Source organism: Macrosteles quadrilineatus, unplaced genomic scaffold, assembly GCF_028750875.1.
Source record: "Macrosteles quadrilineatus isolate MER2022 unplaced genomic scaffold, UCM_ALF_1.0 Scaffold_9__3_contigs__length_116548681, whole genome shotgun sequence".
NCBI lineage: Eukaryota > Metazoa > Arthropoda > Insecta > Hemiptera > Cicadellidae > Macrosteles > Macrosteles quadrilineatus.
Window position 1 is genome coordinate 11,165,146 of NW_026542602.1, and position 15,837 is coordinate 11,180,982.

The 15,837-nt window shown below is 35.8% G+C and overlaps 1 protein-coding gene across 1 annotated transcript in view; it reads left to right on the forward strand.

The window, feature by feature from the left end:
* Positions 1 to 15,837, forward strand: part of LOC129002578 (F-box/LRR-repeat protein 16-like) — an 81,388-nt gene that overhangs the window by 57,145 nt on the left and 8,406 nt on the right. The window contains exons 3-4 of the mRNA XM_054430496.1: positions 6,630 to 6,825; positions 9,941 to 10,089. Coding sequence (XP_054286471.1) covers positions 6,630 to 6,825; positions 9,941 to 10,089 — 345 coding nt within the window. The remainder of the gene's footprint in view (positions 1 to 6,629; positions 6,826 to 9,940; positions 10,090 to 15,837) is intronic.

Genomic DNA, 15,837 nt, shown 5'->3' on the forward strand with positions numbered 1-15,837 from the left:
TTTACCTTATAATAGAGAGGAATAGTGTTGAATTTGTAATAGGTTGTTGGTTGTAGCAGTTAGTCGGCTTGAAAATTATAATCACTGTTATTGCATAATCGTTAGGTTTTGTTAGAAAATATCCGAGAGAAATTCCTGACTATGGACAACCATACTATGACATGTGTACAAACGACTAAGGTGGGCTAAGACAATTTCTAAATTTATTAGATAGAATAAAATATCATAAATAGGGCCTAAAATAACTTTTTAGCAAGAGCTCGAGTTTCCCAGGAATAATTTTAATTTCGTGTGAATTCAAAACACAGTGATCGGATCTAATGATTTTACATTGAAATTTACATAAATATCAACGAAGAGTAATTTGTTGCAGTAAATTTGAAAAAAATACAATATGATAAAAACGAATCAGTTGAAATAAGGGCGTTTGCCACAAGGTTAACAATAACCTGTTTTAATATCATGTATGGTAATTGGTAAACAATCTTTTTCGCTGCAGTATGATATTTGTTTAGCATTACTCCAGTAATTTACGTTTATAAACTGGTAAAAAGTTTAGTATAAATGATTTTACATAAGTTTTGCTGAACAGTAAGGGGTAACATGATTATATTCCCTAAACGTTTAAATATTTATAAAAATTACCCCTCTGCTGCTAAATGAATCTAGGAAACTCAACTAATAAACCCATTGTGGTAAGGTTAGTAGGAAACTATGGAGCTACCGTCTATGAAGCAAACACTGCAACAATCCAGAAACTTGGGGACCTTAATGAACTAATATTGCGATATAATTGAATCTGCAAAACATGTTAACTTTGCCAAAGTTCTATCTTCAATTAATATATGTTAATGATTAATAACAGTTTCGTGGGTCAATAATGTTTCAGTTTATTTTAAATAGGCTAGTTCAATTGACCTTTATTGCACTTTTAACTTTGAGTAGGTTGGCTAAAAGGTCAAATTTGTGTTACATTAAACCAGCTACACTCATCAAATCCCACTTGCTGCATAGGACATTAATAACACAATACGCAGTGGACTTAGTGCAGATGATAATTTCATATCTTTCAAAGCAATCACATTAGTGACTAGAGTCGCACTCGACCACAACACTTCATCTAACTTGTGGTCTCAATGACGTCATCAACAATGTGCACGTCAATAACCATTTGCATAGATTAAACATACTCACTGATAGGTTTATGTGCCTAATGCATCTAAAGACAATACTTTATGTAGGGTTTGTTGTTTATTACTAATATATTTTTGTTTGGCCTACTTTTAAACTAGTTAAGCCAAATAAACTGTTGCTTGACCCCATTGTTACCAAAGAATAAAACAAAAATTTACAAAAGAAAAGAAAAAAATACATTAAACACATATTAAAATAGGTTTTTCATCTTCTTGTTATTATTTTGTTTTATTATGTCCCACCTTAACATCCTAGGACGCTAGTTCTAGCCCGGAGCTTTTTTACATTTTACCTAAGGCTTTTCCTTGTGGGTTGGGGCATTATCACATAGGAAAAATCAATTGGTGATTGGTTAAATTTGAACCCATGACCTCGGGCACCAAATTCCCGCAGTCTACCACTAAACCAGCTAGCTCCTCTATTAAAATCGGCTTAAGACTTTACAATAGTATAATAAGTCAACTTAAGAAAGCAAAGTCAATTAATTTATGTTATAGTGATCGCTTGTCAGTGGGGAGGTTACTGGAACGATATGAAAAGGTTCTAGTTTTTAAGGGTTAAAACTAACCCAGTGTTTCATTATGATGGGTTTTTTTTATAGTCCTGGCTATAGAATCGGTCTTGGTCAGGAACATAGCTACTCAAGGCACCAATCGCACACTAACGTTTCTTTACATATGTCATACATACAAATGCGTCGTAATCTTAAACGATAGTGTTGTGGTGTTAAAGTTCTGCTACACATGTACATGTAGGCACAATACCTAGAAAATATCTTTGATTGTGAAAACAAGATTCATCTTGACTGTAGCCGATAGACAATAGGCGTCGACAACAAAGGAACAATAACTGTATTGAACAGCTGCTGTTACATTGAAGGCTTGTTGAAGCTGGGCTGTTGTATTGACAGCATTCATTGTTAGGTTTGACAAAATATTTTTGTTTATTTTGACGAAGACGTAGTTTTGTAATGGGTGCTATTGACTAGTTGTGAATCTTAGTAAGGTCTATAGATAACATTTTCATTTCGTATATCTGGGAGTTTAGTTCCGTAAATATTTCACTAAATAGTACGTTATTAGCTTAAAAGGTAAACGTTGTGCAATTTATTTCAATTGATGTTATATGCGAAGTTTGTATTTTAAAAGAAAATTGAATTGAAGAAAATTTTCATCGATTTCTCTACACGTTGATTGGATAGCATAATGTATTGCAAATTTCAACATGCTGATAGCAAAATTTACGTTGAGTTTCATAATAACATCAGCGACGCCGGCGCCGTACTTTTCCGCGTGCGCCGCTTTCAGTTGGAAAATTACATTTCGTGTAAACTGGTTAACTAAACCAAGCGTTTAACTTGGCAATTCTGTATTCTGATCGTTATTTACGTTGAATTGTCGTAATCATGTTTTGGGACCAATCATTTCACAAACGATGGTAAAATAAACTAATTTCCACAGTTGTATGATTAGAACTGTAGATGTATTGCTACAATTATTGTCAAATGAGTGTTAATGTAATGATTCATTACTCTTATCAGTAACCTGTGTTTTCTTTGGTTTAGTACTACAGTCTGAGTAATTTCCTGTAACTCTATCGATGACTTAAAGAAATGGTAAATGGTAAATAGTGGAAGTTTTAAACGTAAATTAACGTCTGCAAACTTTTATCCTCTGAGCAGAGCATGGAAGCAGTATGTTGCTTCACCTTTTTTGTACTTTAAATTTACTTTTCATACACAGTAGCCTATTCTAATTTAAGCTTCAACGAGTACTATGCAATTGTAGAGACTTTTAACCAACCCAATCTTTGTTGACAATGAAAAGTTTAATATATGCAATTTGTAAAATTATTTTACACTCATCCACAAGTTACAGTCCACAATATGGAGTAAAATAAGCTCAGTAATTGATATGGAAAGATACATAGCACTGTTCTATCCATTTCTTAGTTTAATTACCATTAGATCATAAGCGTGGAAAAACTCGTTAAAATATGTGGAGTCAAAATTAGTAGGGATAAAAGGTTAAGCAATCCCTAATTTTTTCCAATAATTATTATTCACAAGACTACTTCAAATTTTTCTGTAATTTGAAATGGAAACTCGTAAAACTTACTTATAGAATAAATTATGAACTAAATAACTAAATACAATGGTATTCCAACGTAATTAAAAATAAAAATACCGACATCTACTATAAAAATACACTTTATCGAGGGTTTATGAAAAATTGGAATGGTATTAAAAGGCATGTTTTTTCATAAGGCCCAAAATAAGGTAATCTGTATCGTACCCTCAAAAAATGGATTTAGTATCAAACACTCAAAGACTTGCAAATCAAAACTACCCCAAAAGTCCAATTTCATTGGACATCACACAGTTTTTTTTTTCACGAATCCGGGTTTTATGTATACTTTTTAAATACCCTCCCTAATCATAAAAATGCAATAAATAAAAACATGATAGTTATTCATAAAATTCAAAAATATATCAATACAATTAGGCCTACTATCATATTATGGCATAACTAAAACCTGCTGTGGGTTAGTTATATTGAAGTAGAATGAAGACCCTTACAGAGTGCCTTTATTATTTACTGTCATACAAATCCTTGTAAACAGAGCCTGACATTGGAAAGCCTAAGATGAAGATTAAACTTCCCCACAAAACTTCCGCTGTTCCACGCCAACTTGGCGTTGTTCTAATTTGGCAAATGTCCCATGAACTGAACCTTTATAGTAGCCATTGACCACTGATACAACCTTGGACATTTAGATCTGGTGCTTGAATTTATCAGAGTTTAAAATAAAATTATATAGTTTTGTTACATATACATACATATTATGTTTTTAGATTTTTTTTATAATTACATTTTGTGTATGCCTGCTTTTGGACCCCTTTAATGTATAAATGAGAATACAAATCCGTCAGACAACGTTAAGGTTGTGGTAAATTAACAAAAATTATGAATTGATGCTAAAACTTTCAGATAACGGGTAGACCTCTTTCAAGTAGAGTTAATAATAAGTACTTAGGATTGATTGTGATGTAAGTTTTGTGCACCTTTAAAATGCATATTCATCCAAGCTTACATTTATTAGTTTGAAATTTTTAAAATTGAAAAACTTCGCTTGACAGAATTCTAGTTGTTTTACTTAACAACACGAGTAACGGACAACGGACCAATGATATTCAAGGAATAATTAATTGATTGAGAGAAAAGAATTAAAGTTGTAATGTTTCGAACTTCAACTAATCTGTTGTTTATACCAATTTAATTGTTAAGAGTTAATTAGTGTTTGGTACAATGAGTCGTTGCATCACTGCCAGTGCCAATGAGAATTGTAAACGAAAACATAACCTCTCTTAGAAGTTATGAAAAGTGATTTTTAGCAATTAAAAAAACCGCCGTAGGTAAAATAGTGTACACAACTCGCGTAAATAGTCTTAACGCGATCGTTGCGTAAACTACTATTCAATTCTAAGTTAGTGCAAGATTCAATAAATGATTTCTAACTAGCATCAAATAACCAATTTATTGATTTTAAATGGCTTTACGTGTCAACCAATTAATGGGTACCAAAATATTTTTAAAGTATTAATCGTGGAGGGGTACTCATATTTTGAAAATAGGACACTTTCATTTTAATAGAATACTATAATACTATTAATATAATTTTTATATTTTAATACTTCTCTTGACTGTGCTATGACCTTTCGTTTCGTGGGTATCTTTATGCAATCCAGCAAACTCATGTGTATTTAACTAAACTATTCATTACAGTGAAGACAGTTTCAGTATTCTTCCCTATCATCATGGATTTGCAAAAAACGTGAGTAGGGGTGAAGATGGAATTGGCTCCAGCTATAACTCGGGCTTTAGTTAACCGGTTTAGCGAAATGTAATTTTCTGGTGACGTCTGTCCCACACTGTCAGATATTGAACCGTTTCATACCTGGCTGTATTAAACGTTTGCCTATTACGTACTCTTATCTTTGATAGAAATATTCTTCGGTTGAATCAAAATTTGGCAAACAGTACCTGAAGATTTAGGCTACAATCTGTTATAACATAATATTAAGTCAATTTTGAACTTAGGCCTAATATTTGTTGTAGCCTATATTTATATTCTATACCTTAGGAAAATGTAACCGGACTCAACTGATTATTTACTACCAAGTTAAATAACTGGAATATACTCTGTGACATAATTTATATCAAGTGGGTATATGCATCATAATAATGAGGAAACATGAAAATAATTCATAACATGATTATTAATTATACAAATATCAATTTAAGTGTAGATACTCAAAACGATTTCGAAATATGTAGTGTAAATTGCAATTTTTCCTAATCAAAATATAAATTACATTAATTCAATTCAATATGTTTTAATGGCAGATATATTTCTAGAAGGTTCATGACATCTAGAAGGAAAAATCGGCGAATGTCGAATTTTCAATATTTCTTGAATTAAGATGCATAACGGGTTAAGTCTGATGTTTTACTGAGAAAGTTTGCTCTAATAGGGAAACTTTCCAAGAAAAGAGTTGAACCTTCTCATTAAAAATAACGACTGCTTGTAAAATGATCCCTTGTTGTTATGGAACTTGGAGCTACTATGTTTACCTACGCAATATTTTGCATACACCTACATACAATGTCTTGTGTAGAGGAGTAAGTTTTGTAGGTAAATTATCTAAGGCTATTCATAGATTGCACCAAAAATAAACAATAGCTTAAAGCGTAAACACAATGTAAACTGTACCACATGAAAACTACAAAACATACACATTGTAAAATAATGATGAAATTTAATTGTAACATTGTTATCATATTGTTATGCCTTTAATTTAAAGGAATGTATTACCGGTAGTCAAAATGAACGGATCTGGCCCTAGAGCGCAGGGTAAGATTCTGTCACGTAACAAATTAATCTATTAACGTATCTCGTAATAGTAACTGGAATGCAGTCTTAATATGACTAATAACAGTGTAGCAGAGAATTCACAGAAGCTGAGGAGTCTAGACCTCTCCTGTTGTTCTAGGATTACAAACTCTACAGTAACTGTCTGTTGTGTGTTGTTACAGTTCATTCTCTGCTCAACCTGACAGTGCTGAGTCTGTCTGGCTGCAGCAAGGTGACTGATGACGGTGTAGAACTGATAGCAGAGAACCTACAGAAGCTGAGGAGTCTAGACCTCTCCTGGTGTTCTAGGATTACAAACTCTACAGTAACTGTCTGTTGTGTGTTGTTACAGTTCACTCTCTGCCCAACCTGACAGTGCTGAGTCTGTCTGGCTGCAGCAAGGTGACTGATGAGGTGTAGAGCTGATAGCAGAGAACCTACAGAAGCTGAGGAGTCTAGACCTCTCCTGGAGTCCTAGGATTACATACTCTACAGTAACTGTCTGGTGTGTGTTGTTACAGTTCACTCTCTTCCCAACCTGACAGTGCTGAGTCTGTCTGGATGCAGCAAGGTGACTGATGACGGTGTAGAACTGATAGCAGAGAACCTACAGAAGCTGAGGAGTCTAGACCTCTCCTGGTGTCCTAGGATTACCGACGCTGCCCTAGAATACATCGCCTGCGATCTCAATATGTTGGAGGAGCTTACACTAGACAGGTCGGTTTACTTAATTTATTGAGATGATGACAGAGCTAAAGCATACATTTCTTCTATTCTCCATACCCACATTTTCTTTAAGTCCTTAAAATATTTGGCCAATTGGTTGATATATTCTGATGAATCTAAAGTTATATTATACAATTAATTGTACAGCCTATAAGTTGGACAACACAGTTCTGAGTACACTAATGCAACGTTTACATCAACATGATCAGTCTTAACTACTCACTTTAAACAACAGTAGCACATTAAACTATTAATAGAAGTATGTTGGGTCTAGTACAGTCACAACTATGGCAATCAATATCACGTTATAGATAACAACGACTACAACGTGTACACCAACGTGAACTGCATTAACTACTCACTTTAAACAACAGTGACAGATACAACTTAGTGTGATACTTACAACCACTGGCTGTCCAACGTATATCCATATTTTTTTTATTTCAATCTAACGTGTTTTACTTGTCAGAGTTCGTTATTTGCAATACGGTAAACTTACTACTTTTACCAGGTTGCACTGCTAAACAATAACAGCTCGTGTAAAGGCAGTTCAGTTTACAATCAAGTTGGTGTTGTCAGTTTCAGTCAAAGCCTTGTCTGTTACACATGGTTACCACAGCACTGAGTCTATGCAACATACAACGTCATATAAGCTTCATTAACAAACTCCAGTTTGACAATCCTGTTGTAAATGTATAATAATTGCATTAATAAATTATAATTATTATTAGTAATTCAATTTTAATAATTCTTAATAATTATAATTAATGAATTATTAAGTTAATTAAATTATTATAATAATTCACTGATAAATCTTACTGCATTTACAAATTTAACAATGAATGTTTGTAGTTATGCATAGTAAAAAATATTTGAGTTATAAATATTGTATGACAGACTATGCCTAAACTGTTTTGGCAATAATTATGATTAAAATCAACACTTTACTATAAAGTTTATGATCGCATTAGCCTAACCAAAACACTTTGCACTTAGTGTTTTTAGCGAATTTCCCTATAGGGAAGTAGCTATTACCGTAGGTGGCACGGTAAGACCTAGACCCGGGACCGATTTACTTTTTCATTTTGATGTCCCCAGAGGCCAAAAACACCATTCGTTTAAATTTTTATATATGTATATATATATATATATATAGACTTATATATATACATATATATAAGTCAGTAAAGTACATATATATACGTCCGTGAACGCGATAACTTGAGTAATTTTTGTCCGATTTTGATGAAACTTGGTTTAAAGGTGTAAAGCGGGATAAACTTGAATGAGTTCACGAACCAGCATGATCGGACCATGGGAACGGGGCTTTACGGGGGGTTTTATGGGGTAAAAATAGGTTTTTCTCACTTTTGACCCTCAAAACACAAAATTTCCCAATTTCTCTTTAGACCTGTTTAAAGAGCTTAAAAAACAATTAATTTAGTATATAAAAGTATTTTTGTTCGGTTAATAGTAACGGAGAAAATTAAAAAAATTGTAAATTTAAAATTCCCATGTTATTCTTATGGAGTATATTGTCAAATGTTGTAGTTTGCTTGTTTATGGATATATTTTGTATTTTTATCAAATTTATTTATTTTGTACTAAGCTATCAATATTTTACAAAAAAACACACTTTATTAGTTTCCTTGTAGCAGCAAACCTAGGTACTCGTTAAACCTAATGTTATTAAAATATGTTTTATTGAAAATCAATTAAGACAAATGGAAATTCGCTTAGTCGGCAGGTTTGCTGCCGCGGGGGTATTTTTTTATTAGTTGGCCCAAATAAATAAACGACCTGTTTGTTAAAATAGTAGATAATCTATTTACTCATTAATATCGTCACTCGCACGGGTATATTTATTCAATTTTCAGGATGGAATAATTAATTTACAACGATCATATTTTTACAGTTTTATGTTGCTAACTTTATTTGGATGGGTTTAATCCCTGCATTTTCACAAAACGTTGATGGAGTGAAATTTAATAGCGTTTGTGATTCCTTAAATGAAAATTCCCCTCATGTAGGAAATAAGAAAATACGTAGATAGGCTACAGTTTATGATAAGTAACCATCGGTTGGAACCAGCTTTACGATTTAAACGTGATTCTATAGTTATAGTACATCATACACTCGTTAAATGATCGAATGATAAATTCTATAGTTAATTAATAATTGGTTAAGTACCCGTACATCAGCCAGTAAGTACCCGTGTCAGTGGCGCGGCTGGCACCTGCAGCCAGTCTAGATATTCCCGTCTCTTGGACCCAGACCAATACTGCATCTCCGGTCATTGTCACTCCGTCTCGCGTCCCGACTCTACTTTGGGAATGCGGGAATGCAGTGAGCCTTCAGTGTGACTTTAATTTGGGATGCGCTTGCTAGGATCCGAAAAAAATTAGAATAATTCTGTAAAAATGATGATACGTTTTTGTTTAAGTTTTTTTTTTCTGTAGGGCCTAAGTTTAATAAGATCTTTCACTTGTCAAAAAGAATTTTAATTATCTGGATTAGGAAACAAAATTTTAAAATTTGTGTAGGTAATTAACAAAAAATTAAATATTTACGAAAATGTTAAAACAATATTTTTATTTATCACCAAAGCCAAAAAATTGAAGAAGAACACAGTTCAAAGGTACTTGTACTCGAGCTAGTATTCCTAATCTATCTCGGAATTAGTTGATTTGAAGTAACATTCGCCATTTATTTTTCAATATTATAATTACTTTCACAATCATAATCATTTGCATCAATTTTACTCAAAATATCCTTTTTAAATCACTCAAGTAATCATAGATTACACACCAGCAGCCTGGAATGTTTTAAAATAGTTGTGTGGTGGTTGTGTGTACGGTACAGGACTTCTTTAAGTTGTCTTCAAAACGTAAACATTAACAGTGTAAAAGCTAATCTGCGGTTATTTTCAACCAGTGTAGTAAATTGTTTTCTTACAATTTATACGTACTTGACTTATTATCATTATTATACACTTTAGGTTGAAAATCATGAGTGCGGCAAAGCGAAAGAGTGCTAAAACTATTTATGCGCAAAAAGAGTCGATTTTTAGACTGTTGGAAATGTTTAACTGTTTCTTTGTTCATAGATGTGTACACATCACCGACATCGGAGTTGGTTACATCTCTACAATGCTGTCTCTCACGGCTCTCTTCCTCAGATGGTGCTCTCAAGTGAGAGACTTTGGAATACAACATCTCTGTGGCATGAGGAACCTACAAGTGCTCTCCCTGGCAGGTAAAAAACACACCCCTCCACTAGGTACATAATAATACACAGAAAACATACACAGAGGAGTAATGACTGTTTATATATTCTCTAGCTAGAGATTGACGAGGTTATATAAGAGTATATAATCTTTCTTTTGTAGAAAGAGTATATTGTGGGTTAATCTAGTTCTAGATTTATATGTTTATTTAAGTAGTAATGTACTCCATTATTAGCACCTTTTTTCTGTGGATCTGCCAAATCCCCCTGCCCTCGTGTATAGTCTTTTTACTACATAACAATAACATACTGGGTTGTGTTCTCATGGGATAAAATAACAGACAGCGCTTTTAATAGCTTATAAAATAACATACTTTATGTTCAGTGAGTGTAATTTGAGCCTTAATCAATCAGTCCAATACACAGACATGTAAAATATCATATACAAAAATCACTAAAGAACTAAATTGCATTAAAAGCTCAAGCCATTTCAAGTCGTTTAATTAATTTCAAATAATTGTTAAATTACTACCAAACTAGTATGGTCTTACAAGACATTTGTAGTGTAGCATGCAATCTACTATTTATTTTATTTTATTTATCACCTAATTATAACTTAATGATTAGAACTAAAAAACATTAATCTTGGATATAAGATTACAGCGTGAAAACTGAAATTTCAAGAGTTTCTATTCCAGTATTCATACTTTTTCAGTATTTCATACCCACATACTTCATAGTTTATTAAAACTAAATAATAAATTATGTTTGTCTTCTAATGTTGTAATTTGTAATCTTTTTGCCACCTTGATGTACAAGGAAAGCAGAAAAAGGGATACTACAAACTAAACATCTTTTATGTGTTTAGGACTTATTTTAAAGATATTGTTGCGGGCTTAGCAGGTTCTTTACAAATAAAACTTGGCGATTTTATAATAACTATTTATTTACACTAATTATTCTATATTTACAGATTTTAGAATTACCTAACACCTAACTAACCCTATCTAAACCTAGCTAAAGCCTATTCTAATTTACAATGTTTCTACTTACAGCTAGCCTCTACAGGATTTATCACTACTTCTGTTACAACACTGTCACTACACTGTCACTCGAGACACTACACTGTTACTGTTACTCTCACTGTCACTAAACTGTCACTGCCACTAGCACTAGCACTGGTCACCGACGGGCACTTGCTGCGACGATTCTCGGAAGGCTCAACTCAACTCAACTGCCGTGTGCTGGAAGACGGTCCCTTATATAAGTTTGTCGTGGAACATTCTAGAGTGGAGAGTTCGAGCATCCGTTGTTTACAAACCGGCGTAGAAGTAGAAGGTTCTAGGGCCCCTATTGAGGTAGTCCGTTGACATAGGTCTATTGTCTATTAGTGGTGCGTTCTAAGAAACCCGTGTAAACAAACAACCCTTTTGTGACGGCGCTTGGCTATTGTTGCGCGGGGCTCCTGACTTGTAACACTGCCCCCTCCTTAAGACTGTTCTGTCCCAGAACAGATTTCTCTCGAAGTTTGGGATCTTCTGGACCTGTAATGTCTCCGGTTCCCCATGGGTTGTATACGCAGACCACAATATCGATGCCAGTGTCCTCAAAAAGTTCCTGCACCATATTTCTTACAATCCTCCATTCCAGTCCGTCATAACCACATCCCAGCCTGGGAATAGCAAGCTTTTTCATTCCAATCCGGAGGAGCTTGTCTCGCAGGTCTTGCAGGCTTCTCTTCAAAGATTCGTAGGAGGGCTTCTGGCTTGACGTCTCCTTGGTTACGAGGTAGAACAAATGCTGTCTATGGCGCTCCAGGTGGAGGGTTGTGCCAATGGCGGGGCTCTGACGCTCAAGATCTTCGGTCCCTCCAAACTTTTTTCTGAAGACTGTGGCTAAACCTCGCGACGCTCTCAGGTCTTTTGCTACGCAGTGGGCCAAAGCATAATCCACTGGCAAGGTGAAGAGGTCCTTATATATCAGTTTCAATTCCGCCTTTCCACGTTTCTCGGGCACGACGTCTCTTGGCTCGGTTGAGAGGTTCCGAACTTGTTGTTCCTCTTGTTTGCCGTGATCTCCGTAGTAGGGTACAAGCCTGTTGAAATGGATTAATATGGGTTTGCCGTCTGGTTGCCTCTTAATCCGGTAGATGACGTCATTTAGACGGGAAATAACTTCATAAGGTCCTTCCCATGAGTTCTGGAGATTTGGCGAATATCCACGACGCCTTCGGGGATTGTGTAGCCACACGAGGTCTCCAGGTGTGAACCCTCCTTTCTCGGCCTTCACGTCGTACCTCACCCTCATCCTGTCACTTGTTCCAGATATTTTGCGACGGACTTTCTCGTACATCATCTTCCCGTTCTTTGACAAGGGAGCCACATCCTGCCACGATGATCTTCCTTTATTGCCCATCTTCCACTGCATAATGTGCCTTACTTCTGGGTTCCCCTTCCGGTCCTCTGAAAGCTTCTTCTCGTCCTTTTCGTCGTTAATGACGATCACACGACGAACCAATGCACTGTAGTCTTCCTTGCGCGCACAATGATTGCCACTGTCTCCACATTGTCTTCTGAAGAGTGCGTCCGCCTTCTTATGGCCCGGCCCAGTGCGATGATTTGACTCGAAGTCATACTCCTGCTTCGATCCTGGAGGGATTGACTGAGAATTAGTCCGGGGACGCCCCATCTCTCCACACTTCCAACAGCGTGCCTGCCGGTGACGATTTTTGAGTGCCTCCAGAACTCTCTCTACCAGGTCCTCGATGTCCAGTGGAGTTGTAGGTTCTGCGTCTGCCACAAGGACTCGAGCCTGACCTCTCACCGACTGCCGTACAGCCTCGAACTCCAGCGCCTGTGTCAGTGCGTCACTCCGTGTCTTTGGTCTGGCGAGCTTCACTGCCTGTTGAGTCTCGGGTTCACGTAATCCGTCTAGGAAATTATCCACCGCCAAACTCTCGTAGACATCATCCGTGACCGATGGATAGGCGTTTCTCACCATGCGAGCAATGTCGGCTTCAAACTCCTGGAGTGACTCGCTGGGCTTCTGGATCCGGTTCCGCAGCTGTGATCGGTAGAGCTGGTCCATATGACGACGTCCAAAGCGCATGTCCAATCTTCTTACTAATTCTGCGAAATTCTTCCGCTCCGCCATTGGCATAGCATGCAGAACAGCTAATGCATCGCCCCGTAGTGCAAGGCACAGTGCTGAAGCCTTTGTCTCCTCGGTCCACCCATGAACCATAGCCGCTGTCTCGAAGAGAAGCATGTAGTCCTCCCAGGGAGTTTTACCATCGAAGTGAGGAACGATGTTCTGAGGGGCAACGGCAGCAATGGTGGGCGCTGGCTTGGAGATCGTTTCTAAGGCGTTATCCTGCTGAAGTTCGCCAGTGCTAGCCGATGACGCAGGTGTGAAGCTCCCCGATGCAGCCATTTCCTGCCTAAGCTTAACTAACCTATCTTCTAGATTCTTTTCTATACAATTAAATTTCTCATCCATTTCATTGATCCTACTTTCTAAATCATCAACTTTGCTAGAATACTCATCTAACTTGTTCAGCATTTTATTAAAATCAGATGTTTCAAATAAAACATTATCTAGGTCTTCACCTGCATCAATTAAAGCTTGTTTAAGGCGTGCCTGAAGGGCTGATTTAGTTCCACTAGTATCTAGATCTCGTTCTTCTAATTCTCTCCTAAGATCAACTACTTTTAACTCATCAAGTTTCACACCTTTGAAAGCCATTTTTATGCCAAACAATTAAACTAATTTTACAATAAATAATTTTTTCCTTTGTAAACAAATTTACGACACAAATTACTAATATGTAACAAAGACCCTGATTCTTACTAATATCTAATACAACTAAAATTAAACTCAATATTTTACAACTGCAATCGCCAAAATAATGCCGCTTTCTGACACCAATTGTTGCGGGCTTAGCAGGTTCTTTACAAATAAAACTTGGCGATTTTATAATAACTATTTATTTACACTAATTATTCTATATTTACAGATTTTAGAATTACCTAACACCTAACTAACCCTATCTAAACCTAGCTAAAGCCTATTCTAATTTACAATGTTTCTACTTACAGCTAGCCTCTACAGGATTTATCACTACTTCTGTTACAACACTGTCACTACACTGTCACTCGAGACACTACACTGTTACTGTTACTCTCACTGTCACTAAACTGTCACTGCCACTAGCACTAGCACTGGTCACCGACGGGCACTTGCTGCGACGATTCTCGGAAGGCTCAACTCAACTCAACTGCCGTGTGCTGGAAGACGGTCCCTTATATAAGTTTGTCGTGGAACATTCTAGAGTGGAGAGTTCGAGCATCCGTTGTTTACAAACCGGCGTAGAAGTAGAAGGTTCTAGGGCCCCTATTGAGGTAGTCCGTTGACATAGGTCTATTGTCTATTAGTGGTGCGTTCTAAGAAACCCGTGTAAACAAACAACCCTTTTGTGACGGCGCTTGGCTATTGTTGCGCGGGGCTCCTGACTTGTAACAATATTATTTAAGGTTTAAAAACAATAAAAGAGGTACAGTAGGGATATTGAAGGGATAGTAAATGTTAATAGATTGTTTGTAAAGGACCACATTATAAAACATTTTAGGATATCGTCCACAAAATTTTACAAGATGATTTTGGACATTTAAAACTAACTATAGTAAACAACTTATATCCTGTAACATGTTTACGTTCACAATATACAGTTCATTGTTAAAACCAAACCATCCTATCCTCTCTACCTCCTAATGGGGGGTTTTAGTGGCAGATTCAATTAACGGTGGCTCTAAAAGGATCTCTGCTGATACAGTGGATCAGATACCCAGGTAATGGGTTGGTATTTCGTTTTTAATTAAGTATTGGCATTGACTATAGTCAATGGTATTGGTCTTTTGGAGTGCTAAGGTTTATTTATAGGCCTGGATATATTTATTTATTTTTAAACAGTAACTTTTGTTTTTATATGTTTGTATTTTTTACTATAAAAAGAAAAAGAAGATATTATGGTCGAAGGGGATTAATTTTGAAAATCACCAATAATGAAATTTTTTGTAGTCATCGTCCGTTTTTTGCGAAGTATTTTCAATAAAATTCTCTTCAGTTAGGCTACAAAAGTGGAAGTTACTTCCACCCAACAAACAGATGCTAAAATAAGCTTTATTTTTTAGTGTTCTTTGATTCTTGGTAGATACACTGCTACAAGTTTGAACTGGCAAGACGGCATTCAAAAGAGAAACAATAGTTGGCACAACTGAATTTTACCATCTGTAACTCAATTTTCTGCCGGTTGTACTAAATTTACCTCTAATTCAGAATGTGAGTGATTAGCAATGTCAAAAATTTTACTCTGATGTTGGCACAGGTTTCACAATTTAGTCATTTTGGTTGCTTGCAATAACTTATGACAAATTGTAAGGTTAGGTATACATACATTTAAATCCTATTACTTGTTCCACAATATTTGTAGTGTAGGAGGCAAATCTTTTATTTTATATCCAGTCGTTTCAAACTTTAAAATACTCCTAGGTTTGGCAAATTTTTGCCTATATAACATATCTTGCCAGTTTGCAACCTTTCGTTTTGGAAATTGTTCACCTGTAAAATCATACCCCTCCTTTCCATTTTTCTTTTGAAAAGTTGGCTAATCTTTTTTGTTAGTTGTCTACTTCTAATGCTTGGTTACTTTCAGCACTTACGAATAGTGCTGGCAGGAATCCATATCTAACATTCAGTGTTTTGAGACACCTGCAGTTTTGG